The sequence below is a fragment of the Balaenoptera physalus genome (assembly GCF_965194825.1).
Source record: "Balaenoptera physalus genome assembly, chromosome: 3".
Taxonomy (NCBI): Eukaryota; Metazoa; Chordata; class Mammalia; order Artiodactyla; family Balaenopteridae; genus Balaenoptera; species Balaenoptera physalus.
The window spans coordinates 1,724,257-1,744,654 of record NC_138890.1 but is presented as its reverse complement, the minus strand read 5'-3'; the positions used below and the strand labels follow the sequence as shown (position 1 = coordinate 1,744,654).

Genomic DNA, 20,398 nt, shown 5'->3' with positions numbered 1-20,398 from the left:
AATGGAAATGTACGTGTCCAAGTACCTGCCCCACTGGGGCAGAGGCCTGGCTGCAGGGAGGGCTAATTCCATTCAATTCAACAAAAGCTAACCGGGGCACCCGCTTGTGTCTGTGGGCTGGTGCTGGACACCAGGACGCAGCCCTGATTCTGTCCTGGGGTCTCTCCAGGCACCTGCCTCTTACAAGGGTAAAGGAACAGAAGGAGGTGCTTCCTGTTTGTCTCTTCCCCGAAATCTACAGCTGTTTGGGATTTATTGGGAGGCTGGGGATGTTGTTTGACTTTCCCTGGTGGATGGGTAGGGGTGGCAGGAGGGGGCAATGTGGAGACTAGCTCATCCTCTTTGCAATGTTCTTATTATTTTATTGAGAGCCGCAAATGGGCTGTTTCCTACCCCAGCTTCCCCAAATGGTGTCCCCATGATCAAAGCCAAAAGGAAGCAGGAACATGTGGAGCACCTTTGAAGTGGGTTAAAAAAGAGGGAGCATGAAAGGCTGTTTGCTTTTTCAAAGATCCCAAGTGATTAGAGAGAAATATGTCCATTTGAGGCAGAAGGTCCTATGCTGGCAGTTCTTTATTCACTAATTCATGGATTCTCATGATGTACCCGAGGGGGCTATCGTTAGTTACAACTTACAAACGAAGATGCAGAGGACCAGAGGGGGTTAGTGACCTATTCATAGTCACAGAGCCTTTGGCAGGCACAACCCCAGTCCCGTGGCCTTTCTGCATTCTTTCCTTTGCACAAGCCCCCCTGCCTTTTACAGGGGCAAGGCTGGAGCTCAGGTTTAAGGCTCAAATACATCTGGAGGAGAGGCCACCATGCCTCCTGCTCCCCTGGGAGTTGAGCACCTGAGGGCAGATTTTTTTTGAACGTCAAGAGTAGGTGCCTACTGTATACAGGCACAGCAGTGAGCAAAACAGATTCAGTCCCTGTTCTTGCACGGCTGGTGGAAGCCTTTGATTTGAAACAAACAAAGATAAGGCTCAGGTTGGAGACACTGAGGATGCAGTGAGAAAGGACAACAGGGGAACGTGGCTTGGGCTTCCCGGAGGCGGTGACATTGTAAGTGGGGCTGAAGGAGGAGGACTGGGGCAGGACAAGCCCTAAACCGTTGTCATTCCGCCGCCCCCCTCCAGTTTAATTCTCCTCCCCCGTTTTTCGCTGCTGAGACCATGGAAATCTTCTTCCCGTCTGCCACATCTAGCTCTTAGACTTTAGGGCCTGGACCTTGGTCACTCTGCCCCAAGCCACCTCGTAACACCATCTGAAACCGTCGTGTCCATTTATTCACCGTCCTGTCCATCCCCCGGCTCAGGACTTAGGACTCGCTGGGAATCCATGCCAAGAGCCTAGCTCACCATTCTATTTTCAGAGCCGCTGGCAGGCACTTAATAAAGACGAGAATGAGTGAGTCTCCTCCAACGATAAAAATGCCCCGCCGGAGGAGGCCCTGTCCCGGGGGGAGCAGGGCCTCACTGCGGGGCCCTTGCCAGTCGCCCCTCCCCAAGCTTCCTCTCGGTCCGGGGTGGACTGACAGTGCGTGAGCCAGCACTCTGCAGACGACACTTGTTGAGCGCCAGCTGCGTGCCAGGGCCCGTGCTCGGCCGGAAGGCCCAGCTGGACCAGTGCCTTGGGTGACCCCCCTCCTTGGCTCCTCGCTTACGTCACTGTTTCTTAGGACGCGGAGAAAGAGCCGCCAAACCGCTCGCCCGTCGACCTAAACTCCTCGCCCCTCCCGGCCCCACCCAGCCGACTCCCGCCGCCCGCTCCGGAAGTCGGCCTGCCCCGCGCTGACCACGCCCCGCGGCACCGCCCGGCCGTGACGTCAAGTGGCGAGACTTTGACGTCACAGAAGCGCGGTGGGGCGGTGTCCGGGCGACCGGCCACGCGTCGCCATGGCAACGGCAAGGCGGGCCAGGGCCGGCGGCGGGAGCCCCGCCTCCCGGAAGGGTGGATGGGGCCCGGTTCCTTCCCCGCGCCCGTGCGCGCCCTCGCGACCGCGCGCCTCCAGTGGTCCCGCGGGCTGCGGCCCGGCCGCGCTGGAGCAGCCGCAAAGCGCGGCGGTCGTCGCGCGGCGCCACCCGCTGCCGCAAAGCGGCGGGCGCGCCGCCGGGCCCCGCCCCGCGCGGTGACGTCACGCGCGCGCCCCAAGGCCGCCGGCCGCTGCGCAGTGGGCGCCGGGCCCTCCCCCGCGACGCTGGCGGCGTAAACGCGGGCCGCGAGCGACGCTGCGAGACCGGGGCGAGCCGGGCGCCCGCGCGGCGGGGACAGCCCGCGCCCAACATGCGGAGGCCGGCGGCGGCAGCGGCGCGGGAGCGGGGGCCCGAGCGGGCGCCGGAGCCGGAGCCGGAGCGCGAACGGGGTCCGGAGCGGGGGCCCGCGCCGCGCTGCTGAGGGAGCCCGGGCCGCCCAGCCCGGCCGCCCGGCCGCGGGGCCACGGCCACGGCCACGGTGGAGGCCGTCAGGTAACGACGCGGACGCCCTTGTCGGCGGCCGCGGCCACGCGCCCCGGCCCTGCGGCCCCACCCCCGCGGACCCCCGGACCCCGCCGCCCTTATATCCCGAGGACCCCCCCAGATCCGTCACCCCGCAGCCCCTACACCCAGACTTCGGACCCCCGCAGACGACTGCACGCCGTGTCCCGCACCCCGCGGACCCCACAGTCCGGACCCTTTCCTGTGGACCCCTGCACTCCCGACTCTGCTGCCCCACTGACTCCTGCACTGCGACCCCACTGCCCCTCCAGCTCACTGACCCCCACACACTAGACCCCAACCGCTCAGCACTTCTCCCCTGCACCCCTGATCTTGCCGCCGCCAGCGACCCCCGAACTCAGGCCCTGTCACCTCTCACCCCCACTAATCCCCATACTGCAGACCTCATTGTCCCTCCCGATTCCTCACTCCAGACCCTACTGTTCCCTCACTCCAGACCTCAGTGTCCCCCACTGTCCCTCAGCCCCACCCCACCGCCCCCCTTCACCACCCCCCAGCGCTCAAGCCCACGGTCCGCTCCCCGCGTCCTCCCACCCCTCCAGCTCTCTCTACTGGGCCCATCGCTCTTCCCCACGCTGGCGCATACACTCGCCCCTCTGTGGCCCTGCAGGTTTTAGCAGGGAGCTGGGATCAGGGAAGGGGAGCAGCAATAAGGGTCTGGTCTGGGGGACCTGTTGTGGGCTGCTCAGGAACTCCCGGCTCTCGCCTGGCTGCGCCTCCCCCTTCCGCCCTCGCCACCGGCTTTGTTTTCCGGAAGCACTTCAGATCAGGGAGGGGGGTGCGATGTCTGCGTGCCCAGCAGCCACACTCATCCCCTCCCTGCCCTGTGCTTCCCCTGTTTCCTCTGCCCCGGTTTTCTCAGGGGAAGTGTTCACGATCGGGCTGGGGGCCTGAGAGAAAGCCGTGCTGTGACGTCTGAGGCGTCGTCCTGGGCAGGCTTTGGGCAGCTGGGGTAGTCCCTTGGCCTCCGGATGGCATTGTTTGCAGGAAACGGCCTGGAGAGCTCTGTGCACGTAGGTGGAGCCTAGCATTCTCTCCCCAACCCCTTCCACAGGGGGACCCTGGTCCGGCCAGCATCTGGGACTCCAGGGTTGTTCACACATCCATCCCGAGGGGCTTCTGGGGGCCCCCGTCCCTGCCCCAGGGGACACGGACAGGCTCAGTGGGCGTTTCCGGGCCCCCACGGGCTCCTGTGGCTCAGGGATGTGAGAGATCAGTGGGAGAGCACAAAGGCTCTGATTTGGGGGCAAGACTGGGGGCTGGGGGATGGCTCTGATTGGAAGGAGGTGGAGGCTGCCCTTGAGGAGAACAGGCTGAGCTGGGCCGCCTGTTTGAAAGGGGGAAGTTTGTGGTCCTCGCCAGGAGTTTGTTTTTATCTGCTGCGTCTCCACCAACTTGTGGCTCTGCAGGCACGTGGCCAGGTGGGTTGGGGGGTTGACTGTAGCGCCCCCAGGAGTGCACACAGGCCTGGACAGGCCCTCCTCACTGTCTCCAGGGCCCCAGGTGTTCAGTTCCCCCACTGCGGTGGTGTCTGTGGCCCTGCCTCTGAGAAGTGGAATGGGAGGGCCACTTGGGGGTGGTGGGTGTGGGCCGGGGGTCCAGCTGGTGGGGGGCAGCTCCCAGGCTGGGGGGCCAGTTGTGTCTGCTGCGTTTGGCCGTGGAGGGAGGGAGGTCGGGAAGGATCTGGCTGGACCCCCCACCCTAGGGGTGGGCCAAACCCCGGGGTCTGCAGCGGTCGTCCAGCCCGGCTCTGGTTTTTCCGTGTGTAGTTGCCAGTCGGGTCTTCTGGTCTGATTTCAAGTTCCTCTAATTTTTCTGAAGCGGGCTGGGGACAGGCATCTTATTCCCTGGCTCAGAGCTGTGACAGCAGAGCCCTGTGTACACAGACTCCTCTGAAGTGCTGCTGCTGGTTCCATCTTAACCTCCTCCTTTCAACTACATAGTAATTACCTCTGGATTGCAAGAGGAAGTAGGTGAGGTTTTTTTTTTTTTTTTTTTACACTGAAAGCTTTCTATCTGTTCATCCCAGCTCTGGGGAAGCCAGCCAGCCAAGAGGCGTTCCGGACAGCTGCAGGGCCAACCTGTGTCCTTGGGGGTTTACTGGTGGGTCTGAGCGAGCACTCAGGGTGGGCCCAGTCCCCGCAAGGTTGTACCTGGGGAAGTAGCACGTCCCCTGGACGTCTTGGGGCACCAGGAACGCCTCGTCCCAGTGCTTCCCCGGACACCTCAGAGCAGCAGGGTTTCTCCTCACGGTTGTTGTGGGTTTGGGTTGCTGCCCCCCCCACCCCAGAGGCCTTACTGGGAGGCCTTACCAGGCTGCAGGCTGGGGAGGGAGCTGGCAGCGGGGTGTCATGGCCAGGGGCGTTGGGTGGGTCAGCGTGGGTGGTGCGTGCGGCTTGGGGTCGTGGTCAGTGTCTGGGGTCCAGCTGGGGCTGTCAGGCCCAGTGGGGGCCTTGTTGTCATGATCTAGGCAGGGGGGTGTGCTCGGGAGAGCTCTGGCCGTCGGGTTGGGAATCTTTCTGCCATGGAGGAAGGGTCCACCGGGCCCGAGGCCTGGTAGGCGTGGAAGGCCCTACCTCGGGCAGCTCCTTGTCTGCCCTTCCCCGTTCGGGAGCTTTGGGGGGCCTGTGCTGGGCGACGGCCCAAGTGCCCGTCCTACAGATGAGGAGGTGAGGCCTGAGTGACCTCCAGTAGGAAGACCTGTGCTCCTTGGGGAACCTCTGTGCCCGCTGGTTGCGGCCTGAGCAGGAGGCTGGTGGCGGGAGGACCGGCTCCCTGGGCTCCCCTGGCCCACAGGGGCTGCGAGCACCTGTCTTCCTCTCCTGGCCTCAGCCCCTCCCTCCTGCCCCACCTTCCACACGAGCTTCTGGCCCAGGCCAAGCCCATGCCTGCCTTTGTAGTGCGGGGCTCCACGCAGAGGGCCGGTGGGACTCTCCGGGAGAGCGGCTGGTGGCAGCACTTCCTTCTCCAAACCCCATGCGTCCCCTGGTACCTGGCACGGTCCACGGATGTGGGCCCGCCCTGCTGTCACGCAGCCCTTCCTGTGAGTCCCTTTCAGTGAGCGGCAGAAGCCAGGTTGCTCGGGACAGACCGTGGTGCTTAAATTCCAGAGGGCAAACCCCTCCCCTCACTGTGGAGACCCAGCCTGCAGAGCCCGTGCAGAGTGCGTGCGGGGTGCCAGGAGGTCCCAGCAAGCGCAGGTGTCGCGGTGCCTGAGCACCCCTGGTGCGGGACTGCTCTTCCCTGGTGCCCCCGCCAGCAGCCCGCCCTTTGGAGAAGGGAGAACTGCCCGCCGTCCTCCCGCTGCTCGGAGCCTCTCCTGCCGGTGGCGGGCAGGGGCACCCAGGTGCTAGATCTGGTCCCAGGTCATCCTGGGTCATGGTAGGATCGCTATTTAAAGGTAGAAATAGATATACGGTATATGTCACAACTTTACGTTGGTCCGTGATGCACCTCAGTCTTAAAAAGTTGTTCTTGGGGACTTCCCTGGTGGCGCAGTGGTTAAGAATCCACCTGCCAATGCAGGGGACATGGGTTCGAGCCCTGGTCCGGGAAGATCCCACGTGCCGCGGAGCAACTAAGCCCGTGCGCCACAACTACTGAGCCCGCACTCTAGAGCCCGCGAGCCACAACTACTGAAGCCCGCGAGCCTAGAGCCCGTGCTCCGCAACAAAGAGAAGCCACCGCAACGAGAAGCCCGCGCACCGCAGCGAAGACCTAATACAGCCAAAAGTGGAACTTCCGCCCTCCTGAATGAGGGGACAGCCCCGCCTGGTGTTGGGGGCCAGGCTGCTCCCCCGCCAGCCCCCTGCAGGACGTAGGGTTGCAGGGCAGCGTCGCTCATTGTGGGGCCCCGGTGAGCGTTTGCAGTGCTCCCTCATGGCCACGCCTGTCATGGGGGGCTCTGCTCGCTGTGGTTCCAGGGCTTGGCTGGTGGGCACGTGGCAGAGCTCTGCTGGGCGCCCAGTGGGTGACCCAGCCGGGACAGCGGGGCAGCTGGCTGGGGAGTAGGCTGAGATTAAGAATCCCAGGCACAGAATTCCGGAAAGACCAGGGGCTTTCATGGGGGGACGGTGGGGTGGCGAGGGCTGAGGTTGGGGGAGGTGCCTGGGGACACGTACAGGCTCCCTTCCTCGTTGCTTCTAGAACAGGCCTTAGGTGTCATTTCAGGGGGCCACGCTGGGAGACTGGTGTCTTTACAGAAACTTGACCGTGCTGTGTGCCAGGCCGCACCGTCTCGGGGATCACCCACACGGACGGGCTGGCCTTGAAGCCAGCCGCTCACGTAGCTTAACCCGAGCGGGCCGGGGTGGGGGGGACCCAGGTCAGTGCTGATAGCTCCCAGGACCCCTCGTGGCACCCTGTGTGCCTGTCGCCCCACCAGCGCCTGCCTCCACCTTTGCTCTCACGCCTGCACCGGGGCAGTTTGGGGAGCTCCCGCCCTGGCCTGGGCCTTCCCTCGGCCTGCTGGCTCTCAGTCATGAGCTGCTTGTTTCCTGAAGCTGCAGCCGTGGGTCTAGCGGGAACCTGTGTGAGGGACCTTTTCTAGACCCAGGTCTCTCCCCTCGGCACTGTGGGCGTCGGGGCCGGGTCGTTCTCTAGGGCAGCCCCATCGTGACAGCCGCAAACATCCCAGGCGCTGCCCGGTGTTAGGGCGGCAGGATCAGCCCGGCGAGCGCCCCAGCTGGGTATTTCCTGCACCCCGCAGCCTGTGGCGAGCTGCAGCTGAGGGCCCAGTGGGTGCCTGTTTCAGGTGCTCCCTGAGTGCGTCTCTGGGCCTCCACAGGCCCACCTTTGCCCCCAGGAGCTGGAAGTCTGTGGAAGCAGGTGGGGAGGGGACCGGCAGAGGGGAGGCCCAGAGGGATGCGGCTCATGTGGACCGGACGTGGTGGCCGGCCAAGGTCCCCCCATGGGGCAGTGTCTGCCCCCTCACCTCGGGCCACCCTGCTGCTCGTCCGAGGGTGACCCTCATGCTCCCTCCTGGTTTCGCCCCTGGCCTCCAGGCTGCTGCCCGGGGAGTTGGGGCTTCCTCTGTGGCCAGATGAAGGGGGCAGAGCCGATCAGGAGACCGTCTCCCCTGGACGCTCCACGGCCTTCCCTCCAAAGCTGAGGCTCCAGCACGGCCAGTCCCCACACGCCCCTGCGTAGTGCCGCTCGCCCAGGCAGGCTGCAGGGCGCGCCCGGCGCCTCTCACACCCCAGCCTAGGCTTCCCCGTCTGAGATGGTCACGACAGTACCCAGCTTGCGGGCGGTGCAGAGTATTTTGGAGGCCCAGGTATCTACCAGGGTCCCCAGCCCCGGCCCACAACACAGACAGGATGTAAGCCGTGTGGATGGTGGACAGTGTGCCGGTACCTGGTTGAGAAGTAGAAAGCAACAGGTGACGCTCTGTGTATGTCATTTAATTTCGTTTTCTGAGGTATGATCATTGAAACGTTAATTGGTATGAGACGTTGCTGTTGAGGCGGTTTATGTCCTTCCTATTTGGGTATATATTTCATACTCGTGGCTCATCACCATTTGGAAGCTAAGTTTTCATAGGAAACGCTTGACTTTAACAAATACACGGACTTGAGTAGAAAACATCAGTGCCTTTGGGAATGTGAGTCCTGCCAGAGGCTGTCTGCGCTGCTGTCAGGCATGGGCACATGGAGCTGATAAAAGTGCAGGGCGCCCAGTGAAATTTTAGTTTCAGACAAACCGCCGAAAATTGCTTAGTATAAATAGGTCTCAAATAGCACGTTGGACATACTTGTAGTAGAAGTTATTAGTTGCTTCTCTAAATTTCCGTGTCGGCTGGGTGCCCTGTGTTTTTATCTACGTCTGGCCACCCCGGGCTGGTGGCAAGCCTACCATCTGGGGCTCAGGGCTGTGTTGGCCTCAATGGGTTGGGGCCAGTGGCCGGCCTGCGGGGTGTGGAGGGGAACCTTCGCGATGAGGTGGTGGTGCTCCCAGGTGGCTGCAGGCCCCGCCCCGGCCTCTGCATCTGGGGGTGGGCTGGGCATCTGGTGACTCTGGTGCAGCCTCTGGGCAGTGGAGGCTGCTCCAGCTCGCGGCCGATCTGGGGGACCAAAGTCGGGGTGCTGCTTGTTCGCTGAGCGGGGCCAGAGGCCAGCGGGGCGGTTCTGGGGTGAGAAGGGAGCTCCCGAGTGTGCTCAGGTGAGCGTGAGCCCGTCCTGGGCCATCGTGGGAACACCTCTGTGCCCCTGGGGCCTTATCCAGGGCTGCTGGGAAGGACCGAGGCCATGAGTCAGCCCTTCCTCCTCTCCCCACCTCCTCGCCGGTGTCTGCGTCTCTTACTTCCTATGGGCACGAACCCCTCGATTCCTCTGAAGGATTTATTGCGTGTCTGTCACAGAAGCTGCTTCAACTGGCGGGAGTGGGAGGCGTGGCTCTGGCAGCTGCATGTGCATCGGACTTTGATCTGCGCTGGACAAGCCCTGTTCTCTGGGCTGCCTGCCAAGCCCCACGCCCTGTGCCCCTCCAGACAGCTTTGTGGAGATGCCACACACGCCCCTGGTTTTAGCTGAGGTACGACTCCCAGACCATGAAGTTCGCTGGCGAGTACACCTCGGTGGTTTTAGTGTATTCACAAGTTGTGCAGCCGTCACTAGAATCATTTCCAGAACATTCCATCACCCCCAAAAGAGCCATGTTCCCATGAGCAGTCACCCCCACCACCTCCCCAGCCCCTGGTAACCATGAATCCATTCTCTCTGTCTGTGGATCTGCCTGTTCTGGACGTTTCCCATCAATGGAATCGCACCCTGTGTGTCCTTCTGTGTCTGGCTTCTCTCACTGAGCATCGTGTTCTCAGGGTCCATCCACGTGGTAGCGAGTGTCGGGGCTTCTCTCCTTTTCGTGGCTGAGTCATGTTCCCGTGTGTGGAGGGACTAGATTATTCACTCCTCAGTTGATGGACGTCTGGGTCGTGTGTACCTCTTGGCCATCATGAGTCATGCTGCTGTGGATGTGCGGACACAGGTCTGCGTGGACGTGTTCTCAGTTGCCCCAGGTGGACACGGAGTAGGTCGAGTGGTGACTGCATGTTTAACTTTTGAGGACCTGCTGCTTGTTTTCCATGGCGGCTGCACCACCTTCTGCCCCACCTGCCATGGTTGAGGGTCCCATTTGTCCACGTCCCCGCCAACTTCCTCTCCAGGTTCTGTGTCCTGGCCTCTCCCAGCATCTCTCCTGTCCTGGGTTGGGGTCTGTCCTTTGTGGTGGTGTCTTTGTCTCCTCAGAGCCTGGGAACCCTGGCTGGCTTTTGGAAGACCGTTCTCCCACTGCCTTGCACTTTCCAGAATGCCAGCCCTTTGGAGCATGTGGGCGCTGGGGCTGGTCCTTCCCTTTGACATCACAGACAACGGGCTGGCCCGTGGACTTCGGTCCTGGTGCCTTTGCCTGCTCTCCTCTGAGCAGGCGCGTCCGGTGCCTGGAGTGACCGGCAGGCCCCACAGGGCCAGGTGGCCCCCCCAGTTGTGATACCACAAAACCACTGTCCTCTCGTTGGTGTTTTCAGTAGCAAAAGCCACACGCACATTGAGGAGAATGGACGTTATGACGAAGCGTGGGAATGTCTTGAGAACTCGCTCAGAATCTAGGAGGTGGGCACCAGCCACGCGTCGGTGAAGTCCTTCCAGACCGCTGAACAACACGGGCGTGTTTGTAAGCGGGTCCAGCCACACGCTGTGGACGGCCCCCCTCGGGATTGGCTGCAGGTTTCCTCCGTGTCGGGGAGAGAGACTGTCTCAGGCTGCGCCAAGGGAAACGAAGCCCTCCTCCCCGGGAGGTAGTGCTCGTGTCCCCGAGGCCCGGCCCTCCCGCTGCTGCAGCCTGTGGGCCTCAGGCGAGCTCCCGGTGCACCAGGTCTGGGTTGGGGGGTGGGGAGGGAGGACCGCGGAGGCTCCAGCCTGGATTCAGGAGCCCGGCCCATTGGGCAGGCGCTGGGCCTCCTTCCCAGAGGCAGCTGCCTCGTGCTGCCCCCAGCCCTGAGGGGAGGGGCGGGTCTTTGTCCCAGACGCCTCACCCGGTGGGGGGCTGGCCGGGTGGGCCGGTGGGTGTGGTTTTCTGGCGAGTTTGCAGGTGCTCTGGGCGCCCCTTAATGTCCTCCCTTGTGTGTCTCCGGTCCCTGCGTCTGCGTGTCCCCCCACCCCCCGCAACCCGCCTTCCGCGCCCAGCCAGGGCTCCGCATGAGGCGCCGTGCTGAGAACCCTCTTCCCCACCCTTTTCCCCCCTGCTCCTGAGCTCAGGAAGGTTTGCACGTGCTCGCCGGGGCGGGGAAGGCACAGAGGAGCCCCTGGGCAGCGGTGTGGCTTCCTTGCTGTGGGAGCGCGGAGGCCGCTTCTGCGGGCCCTCACGTGCCTCTCCCAGCACCTGGCCTGAGAGCCCAGGTTTCCATCGTTTCCATCGGCGCACGTGTCCCCGCCCCACGTTCTGGCCAGCAGAGGCCTTCGCGTTTCCTCCCTGCTCTGCCCCTTGTGCTCTCGGACCCCTTTCAGCGAGTAGCCGCCATGTTCCCCCCTGGGACCTGCTGTGTCCCTGGGGAGCGCGTTGGGTGGACGGGCTGCTGTCGATGGCGGTGAGCGCCGTGGTGCTCTTCGAGGGGCTGGGTGGGTGACATTGGAGTGAGACCCGGAGTGGGTGCTGGGCGGGTACTGGGGGAGCTGCTAGAGGAGGTGGAGGTTGTTTTTTAAATAGACTTTATTTTTTAAAATTATTTATTTATTTTTGGCTGTGTTGGGCCTTAGTTGTGGCACGTGGGATCTTTCGTCGCGGTGTGGGCTTCTCTCTAGTTGTGGCGCATGGGCTCCAGAGCGTGTGGGCTCAGTAGTTGTGGTGGGCAGGCTTAGTTGCCCCGCGGCATGTGGGATCTTAGTTCCCCGACCAGGGATCGAACCCGCGTCCCCTGCATCGGAAGGCAGACTCTTACCCACTGGACCGCCAGGGACGTCCCTAAATAGACTTTGTTTTAGAACAGTTTTAGATTTACAGAGAGCCTGTGAATCAGTTCAGAGGGTCCCCGTGTGCCCACGACCAGCCCCTCGGCGCCGCCTGTGTCCCAGCTGATGGGCCTGTGTTCATACGTTGTCCTCAGCCAGAGTCCACGCTGCCCCACGTCCTCTCTGCCCCAGGCCCCCGGGCTGCGCCGGTGTCGCCCGCTCTCCTGGGGTGGGGGGCATGGCCGTCTCCCTGTCTCTGTCTCTTCTCCTCACAGGGCACCCGTCACAGCTTCAGGCCCACCCTCATTTGCAAATAAGGTCACAGTCCCAGACTCCAGGGGTGGGACATGTCTTTGGGGGACACATCTCAGCCCCCTCCTGGAACCGATGCGGGGCTGCAGTGCAGGCACAACTGATCTGAGCACCCAGGACGAGGGGTCATGCAGGGCCCGTCATGTGGGCTGGGGTGCTGCTGCCCCCTCCACGGGCGGCTAGCTCACCGCGAAGGTGTGGACAAGGCCTTGGCAGAGGGGCTGCAGGGAGAGGCCAGCCTCCGCGGTGATGGAAGGTTCCAGATCTGCTCGTCCAGGACGGTGTGCGGCAGCCCTGGCAGTGCTGAGCTCCTGGCACGTGCCTGGTGCCACCGAGCGCGCTTCTGTGTGTTTGCCTTCTGTTAGTGGGTGGCCCGTGTGCTGGGGCAGGACGGTCAGTTATGCCCGTGCGGCCGGCCCGGCCCTGTCTCTGCGCCTCCAGTTGTCTTGTGTTCCACCTGGCATCAGGTGGAACCCACCTGGCGGGTTTGGATGCCCGCCGTCCCCGTGATCAGATGCCTTCTGTGTTCCTCCCCGACCCCCTCCTGTCCTCCTTTTAGCTCTCTGTTGGGGGACTTTTAAACGTGCCCAGACGTAGGGAGAACAGTCCAGTGAGCCCGTGGCCCCGTGGCCCGGGCCCATCCGTTCCCAGCATTGTGAGCGACGCAGCACCTCAGCTCGTCCCAGGTGCCGTGTCCAGGGGTCACCGCCGAGCGCTCCTCCGGTAGGTTCTCGAGTCGCCCCTGCGCAGAAGCACCCAGTGACTTCTGGGCTGAGGCTGCGGGGTCTGTCGTGAGATCGTTTCAAGTCTGTGGAGAGGTTTGAAGGAAAGCGCTCTCAGTTCCCCAGTCCTCCTGGGCTCGTCTGTGACTTGGCTGCACCTGTGCATCTCTGCCCACACCTGCTCTCCATGACCCCGAGCCTGCGGCTGCCCCCGAGCGTGAGGTCTGGCCCCCTTCCACACCTTTCTCCATGGGGCGCAGGGTCTGGGCAGCAGCCCTGCGCCTCCTCTCGGGGCCGCGGGCTGGCTTGTGCCGCACACGGACTTTTCCTCGTGGTCGCTAAGAAGGTGACGCCAGGCCGCAGCCTCAGCGTGCTCCAGCGTTGCCGGTGGCGGTTACCTGCAGCCTCCGCCAGGTGGGGTGCCCCTTCCTCTCCCGTCTACTCAGGTTTGTGTTCCATTGTCTGTATGGGTCAGTGTGTTGTGACCCATTTCTGCCTAATTCATTTAGGTGTCGACCTCGTCCCGGGGGCTGGTCACTGTTTTAGGGCCACTTCCTAACTCTGTGCTGTAACTCCACGTTGCGGTGACCTCAAGCTTCTAGGCTGCGGCCCCAGGGCCGGCACGTCTCCAGGGTCCGGGTCCCTCTTGGGGAGCGGTGCATAGGCACCAAGACCTGACGCTCGGGGTGCTCACGGCTGCTGGGGCGCCCACCCCGGCTCTGGGTGACCCTGGGGAGGAGGCCCTCCCTACACGTGTCACCAAGACCCCGTGGGACGGAAACGGGCTCAGCCTGATGGAGGGACACGCGTGTCCGGAGATGCCTCAAGGGGGCCGCAGCCGCGATCCCACCAGAGTCCCGGCGTTTTCCAGGCGGCACCCACCAGGGCCTGCCGTGTGCGGTGGAGCCGGGCAGCCTCCGAGAGACCGCCCCCAGGAGGGAAGCTGCCCACCTCCGCCCCAGACTGGCCCTGCCTCTGGGCCAGGGCTGTGCCCGTGATGTCGGCCAGGGGCTGTGACATCACTGGGTGGAGGCGCTCAGAGAAGGGGGTTACCGGGGCCTCCGCGAGGGGGACCTGGCCCGGGCCCTGACGAGATGGAGGACCCCCCAAGGAACACGAGAGGTAACTCACCTGAGCTGGAAGGCAGGCCAGGGGCCGCCTGGGGACCGGCCTGGGGCGGCGAGGGGGGTGGGTCGGGGCTCAGCGGGGCCTGTGGAATTTAAGTTGGCCATGAGGGTCTGAGCAGAGCGCACACCCCTGTAGGGCCTTCCCTGCGTGGGAGGAGAGTCCAGGTGCCCCTGGGAGGACCTGAGGGCCATGTTGGTTGCGTCGAGACTGGCTTTGTTTTAGGGTCGGGTCAAGGACTGGGTACCCCCCCCCACCCATGATGAGTTTTAGCTTCGGCGCTTGCATCAGGGCTGGCATCACACACACCTGCCTCCTGGTCCCCCAGGTGTGCCGGGGGGGGCACCTGCAGACTCCCAGGCTCCTGGCAACGTTTGGCTCTGGTTTTAGCCCTGTGTCCACTCTCTGTTACCCCTGCTCCCCCCAGGTCAGCGGGGGACTCGCTCTTGCCGTCCCCCGTGAGGTCAGGAGGGGACCCAGGATAACCGTCGTGTGCATGGTGGGGCGACCTCTCCGTGCATGCTGGGGGTGGCTGCTGTCGTTCGTGGGGTGAGCAGGGCTGGCGTCCTGTCCCTGGGAGGCTCAGGGTCTAGGACTCCTCACCCGCCTCCCCGCGGTGGCCACACGCCTGCTCAGCTGCTGTGGGCCCGGCCGGGTGAGCTGCGGTGGGGCCTCTGGCATCGCGTGTGGGCTGGGGGCCAGGGTGGGGAGTACACACACCAGGGTCTCTGGTTTTGCCCCTGGCTGCCCGCCGGGAGCCCCGTGGACATCGGGGCGTGGGGGCCAACACGGTGCGTCTACCGCCGCAGCCCCTGTCAACGCGGGCTGTGCCCAGGCTTGCGGCTCACACAGAGCCCCTTCCCTGCTGTGCCCGGTCACGCCCGTCTCTGCACGGCGCCTCCTGGGTCCTTGGCCCGCCGGCTGCCGCAGGTGTGCTCGCGAACGTGCCTCTCCGCGCTGGCTGGAGGGCCCCCTGGTGGACCGTGTGAGCGGGAGAGCAGGCCTGCCGCTGGGGGTGTGGCTGGGAGCCCACTGCTGCCTGAGCCCTGGGCGCGGAGTAAGCGCTCACCTAACACCAGCCATCCCAGGAGGCGGCAGAGAAGGGTCTGGCAGAGGAGAAGGGTCTGCCGAGGGGAGTGTCGCCGGACCCTGAGTCTTGCGTCCTGCAGGGGCTGGGAGTGAGGGCCTGGGAGTGAGCACCTGGGGGTAGGGGCGCTTCCGAACAAGCCCGAGGGGGCGTGTCTCGTGGCTTTGTGGCCGTCAGAGGTTCCGTAGGCTCGGAAGGGTTTGCACCTGGGAACGTGAAGGCAGGCGGAGGTGAAGGCCGTGCCTCTGTGGATCTCGGGCTGGGGCCGAGAACAAGTCCTACATGGCCTGAAAGAGGGGGTCGCAGCCCGGAAAGGAGGCCTGCTAGCGAGCCAGGTGCCAGCGGCTGGGCCGGGGCTCCCAGGCAGGTGGGCTTGGAGTACAGAGGAGTGGGGCCCTGGGAGGGGTTGCTTGTGTGTGCTGTGGGGCTGGGCGGTGTCGGGGCCCCTTCCCCATAAAAGCTGCTTGCACAAAGCAGGACCCAGACCTGAATCCTTGCCCGCGGGGGTGCGTGGGTCACGGTGGCGGGACGCGGGACGCGGGACTGCGAGGCGCCCGGCCGCCCGCCCCGCGCAGTCGTCCTGGCCTCGTCTGCGTGGAGAGCACCCTCAGAGGCTCCCGAAGAACCTCCGCGCTCGTGCCCTCCCGCTTGTGTGCGCGTCCCCCTGAGCTCACGGCCCCACGGTGGCCTGCTGCTGGTGTCCGCCTGCCCCGCACCCTGGCCGCTTCTGCCGCTTGCGGGCGGGCGGGCGTGCCCGGGGCGTCCTCGGGGAGTGGAGCCGAGGAGCTGGGAGAACGCAGGGGTCACCTTTTAATCTTTGAAATTCCCGTGGGTTTTACATCCGCCTCTGGTGTGCCTGCGTGTGTGTGCACAGGCCCGTGTGTGTGTTTGTTTGTTTTTTTTTTTTTTTTGATTTATTTTTGGCTGCATTGGGCTTTTTCTAGCTGTGGCGAACGGGGGCTACTCTTCATTGTGGTGTGCAGGCTTCTCACTGCGGTGGCTTCTCTTGTTGCGGAGCACGGGCTCTAGGCGCACAGGCTTCAGTAGTTGCGGTGCGTGGGCTCAGTAGTCGTGGCGGGCTCCAGAGCACAGGCTCAGTAGCTGTGCGCACGGGCTTATTTGCTCCACGGCACGTGGGATCTTCCCGGACCAGGGCTCGAACCCATTTCCCCTGCATTGGAAGGAGGATTCTTAACCGCTGTGCCACCAGGGAAGTCCCCAGGCATGTGTTTTTAATTTCTTTCTGACAGGAAAGAAAATCCGGCTGGAAACCACCCTTAAGTGTCCATCAGCAGGGTGGCCTGTAGATTTTGGTGTTCCCTCTCTATGGAATCCGGGAGGATTTCAGAGGAATGAGGGTAGCGTGTCCAGGCGTGTGGTCCGGGAACAAGGTGCCCAGGGAGTACAGGGTACGGGCTCGCTGCGTGTGTACAGGTCTCGAAACAGCAGACGTAGGGGGCCGGGCACCAGGGGCTGTGGCTTCAGTTTTCTGCAGGAATCCCACGCTGGCTGGTTCCCATCTCAGGGAGTGTTTGCCCCCTGCCTGGTCCTGCTCCATCTGGCCTCTCGGCAGCTCCAGAAGTGAGTCGTGTGCACAGTCTCCTGTGTGGTCAGGCGTCCGGCCGCTCCGAGCCTGGCTCCACCTGGTCCCTGTGTGCACCTCCCCCGCTGCTAGGTGCCTTTTCCACAGGCACCCGTGAGATGAGTGCGTGTCCGGCGCTGGCACGGGCGCTGGGGGCGACGTGTGCCCGGAGGTGAAGCGGGACCCCCACGTCCCTGGCAGCTGTCCCAAAGCCAGGCGGCAGCAGTGCCGGGGGATGCGGAGGGCGTGGGCAGGCGCGGGAGCGGGGCAGCTCCTCCGGCAATTAAAATAGAGCTTCCACCTGACCCAGCAGTTGCAGCCTACGTCCGAGCCGGGAGACAGCACTCGCCTCCTGGGGGCTGCACACAAACGCCCCGGCCGCACAGTTCACTGCAGCCCGAAGGCGGGCACAGCCTAGGTGTCCTCCCGTGGTTGAGCGTGCCCTCCACACATAGCAGCATCCCTCCGCCACGAGAAGGACAGAAGCCCTGACACTCGTGGACGGACCCTGACAACACGATGCTCAGTGAGAGAAGCCAGACAGAGAAGGACCCACGGTGTGTGATTCCACTGATGGGAAACGTCCAGAACGGGTAGATCCACAGACACAGAGAGTGGGTTCCTGGTTGTCCGGGGCTGGGGAGAAGGGGAGGAGGTGACTGCTGATGGGGACGGGGCTTCTTGTTGGGGTGATGGAATGTGCTGGAATTTGAGGTGATTGTAGCACAACTCTGCAAGCATAAGCCGTGGTTCAGTAAGAACCGTTGAACTGTCCACTTTATTTATTTTGGCCGTGCCGCGTGGCGTGTGGGATCTAGTTCCCTGACCAGGGATCTAACCCAGAGCCCCTGCATTGGAAGCGTGGAGTCTTAGCCACTGGACCAGGGGGGAGGTCCCACTATTTCCTTTGTTGTTAATGTAGTTATTTCCTTGTAAGTTTGTAACAGCTGTTCCCAGTCGACTCCCAAATTCCTGATGGTGAACAGCTGTCCCCCCGCCCGCCCCCCACAGGGAACTAACCGCTTACAGGTGGGGAGCGGCCTGGCCCGTGGGTTGGAAGCCCTGAGATGCCGAGGGTGTGGGGAGCGGCCTGCTCTGTCCAGGGCCCGGCTCCTTGGCCACGCCCCTCCCTGCCTGCCTTTGGGCCTGCAGTGCCCCCGTGGCGTCCCCTCGGCTCAGGTCCGTCTCCTGCGAGTGCAGCCGGTGAAGGTGGAGACAGACGGGTGGCCGCACGAGCAGGGGCACCGCTTGGCCAGCGACCAGTGTGTCGTCCACAGGTGCGGACAGCGCTGGTCTCGGGCGGGGGCGTGCTGCTGGCGGTAGGGGCCGTGCGCACGTTGGCCCCGGGCCGGCCCCTTGCTCGGGTGGCGCGGCTGCGGTACCGGGGTGTCGGCTGGCGGGAACCCCAGGCAGCGGTGGAGCTGGGCGCGCCATTCTTGTTGGGGTCGGATTGTCCACACACACCGTCCGTGTGGTTGGGAAGCTGCCGGCCTTAAACGGTGAGGTTTGTCCTGCAGCCTGGGCCCCTGCCTGTCTGGGCATCTTCCGGGTTCCCGGGCTCTGGCCGCTCCGGCCCTGCACGCCCCCCCCCCAGGCAGCGATGACCTGCGTGGGTGCCGAGCACGGACTGGCGTGTGCACGCGTGTGTGAGCTTCCCCCCACCCCATCCTGCCGGCTGTGGGCCTGCCTCTGGGCACGTGGCCAGAGGTCCCCTCATTCGGGCCTGTCCTCGGCCTGCGACTCTTGGCACCTGTGCCATCGGTGACACGGTGGCTGGCTGGCCCTTGGTGGTAGGTGGGGACGCTGGGGGCCATGTGGGCGGCCAGTTGGGGGCTCGGGCATCCACGGGGGTGGGAGGCGACCCCCTCATCGCCCCCCCAGGGCACCGGGCCTCAGTGCTGGTCCTGCCACAGCCTGCCAGGGGCCCCCCGGGTGCCTTCATGGGCTGTGGATGAGCTGCAGCTGGGCCGCCTACCTGGCGTGAAGAGCCAGCGACCGTGGGCAGGGCCCTCACCTGGCCCCACCCCCCACCCCTCCTCACCCCTGCAGACGTTCAGGTGTCAGCCCTTGAGTGCCTGGTGGGGAGGGGAGCACAGGTGTGAGCCTCGCCGTGGCCACTCTGGGCCGGGGGGAGCTTGGGCAGGCAGAGGGCATGGGGAGGCGTTATAGGAGCAGGTTAGTGTTTTCTTTCGAAAGCGATTCTGTGGCTTTGGCGTGAGAGTTGGCCAGAGGAGACAGGATGAGGCGAGGGCCTGTAGGAGGGCGCCGCGCTGTGGGAGGGCCTGTGACCCTCGCTGAGAGGAGGGGGCGGCTTGAGAGGCTCGGCCAGCTGGCAGGGGAGAGCCCCGTCCGTCTGAGCTGCAGGGTGACTAGTCTACACGGGGGTGGGAGGAGGGAGAAGCCGGCACCACAGACAGACCTTGGGGGTGTATCGCCACCCCCCAGCTCGGGTGGCCAGCCCCTCCCTGTAACCCGGAGGGCTATCGGGGTGCCCGCCGTTCCCTCCACAGCCCAGCTTTCTGCTGGAGAGGCCAGGCCGGACTCGCCTTGGGGGCACGTGTCCAGCCAGCCCCGTCAGGCTCAGAGCCCATCTGCCTGCCCTCGGGGCCCTCGCAGCCCCTCCTGCCTGCTCACTCTCCCGCAGCAGCAGCCGGTCACCCACCTGACCACAGGGTCACGGGCTCCTGGAACGAGGCCCGGGGACGTTGATGTCACCTGGATATTGGGCAGGGGTGGGGTGGGGGAGAGGCAGCTCGGAGGCCCCCCGGGTCTGTGGCAGGGGCCTGTCTCCTAGCCTCGGGCACTTTCTGCTCTGCACCTCTCCTTTTCCGAGGAGCAGTGCTGGGGCCTCTGTTGCTCAACTAGGCGTCTCCTCTCCCAGCACAGCCATCCTCTAGCCTGGGGTGGGCTGGCAGGTGGCACATGGAATTCTCGGAGGCCCGGGCCTCCCTCCCTTTCTGCCCCCAGAAGGTCACAGGTTGCACGAGCCTCCCTCCCCTCTGCCCCCAGAAGGTCACAGGTCGCACCTGCATGTCAGAGATCTTTCCAGAACGCAGTCCCGCCACCACTTAACGCCCAGTCCCGGGTCCCCGGCCAGGCTGTGCTCTGGGCCCCGGGGTGCGTGGCGGGCGGGCGGGCGGGTGGGTGCATTGCGGCCTTCTAACCCGCGCCTCTGTTTCTCCTGCAGCTGAGAGCCACGAGATTTGAGCCCCCAGGACCTGTCAGCAGCATGTGTCCTCCCCCCATGCGTGACCCCGAGGCCACCAAGATGAGCGCTGCGGCCAGGCCCTCGCAAGTGCCCGTGTCTCACTAGCAGGAGCCCGCTGGGCGCCATGGGGTGCTAGCCCCGAAGAGCCACCGCGACCGCAGGTCTCCGTGGAGCCGGGATTTGCACGGCAGCAGAGTCACCGTGGAGAGGCCAGGGTACCACAAACTTATGGATTTTGACAAGAAAGGAGGGAAAGGGGAGTCGGAGGAGGGCCGGAGAATGTCCAAGGCCGCCGGCCGGAGCAGCCACGGCGTCCGGAGCTCGGGGACCAGCTCGGGGGTCCTGATGGTGGGCCCCAACTTCCGGGTCGGGAAGAAGATAGGCTGTGGCAACTTCGGGGAGCTCCGGCTAGGTGAGCCCCGCTCGTTCACTTCCGGGGACGCGGGGGCGGGGGTGGTCGTGAGGGCTGGGGACGCAGGTAAGCGCTTGTGGGTTTCTGTTCCCCGCCCCCGGAGGAGGCTCTGCAGAGGGCTGGACCCCGACAGCTGTGGGCCGGTTGTGCCGGGGGCTCCAGGCCCACAGAGCTCGGGAGGATGGCGACGCGGAGCTGGGGGTCCAGGGGTGCAGGGTCTCCTGCACAGCACTAAGTGGTTGGAGCTTAGTGGTGGGCGACCCCCAGCCCCTGTCTAGTGGTCCGTGTCTGTCGGCTGGTGTTGCTGGTGTCTGACACGCCCAGCGGCCCCGCAAGGCTGGGAGGAGAGGCCCGTCCTGAGCCTGAACCTTGGCCGTGCCAGAGGCGCTGGGATGGGGCTCAGCAGCAGATCCTCACTGCCCCGGGCTCTGGGTTTCTGGGCCAGTGGGCTGTCAGCAGCGGGGGCCCAAACTGCTCATGGGAAGGGTGGAGGCGTGGGAGAGACGGGCG

General features: G+C 64.3%; 1 protein-coding gene across 9 annotated transcripts in view; it reads left to right on the top strand.

Annotated features, from left to right (window-relative positions):
• The first annotated feature begins 2,163 nt into the window (after window positions 1–2,163).
• CSNK1G2 (casein kinase 1 gamma 2) overlaps window positions 2,164–20,398 on the top strand; it is a 28,520-nt gene continuing 10,285 nt past the window's right edge. For 2 of the 9 annotated variants that reach the window (XM_082456023.1, XM_082456026.1), the window contains exons 1-2: window positions 2,165–2,468; window positions 19,456–19,888. In XM_082456023.1, coding sequence (XP_082312149.1) covers window positions 19,705–19,888 — 184 coding nt within the window. In that variant the 5' untranslated portion in view covers window positions 2,165–2,468; window positions 19,456–19,704. Of the gene's footprint in view, window positions 2,469–3,344; window positions 3,512–16,800; window positions 16,826–19,455; window positions 19,889–20,398 lie in introns of those variants that run through there. The other 7 variants (XM_082456030.1, XM_082456029.1, XM_082456028.1 and 4 more) reach the window with 6 other exon arrangements.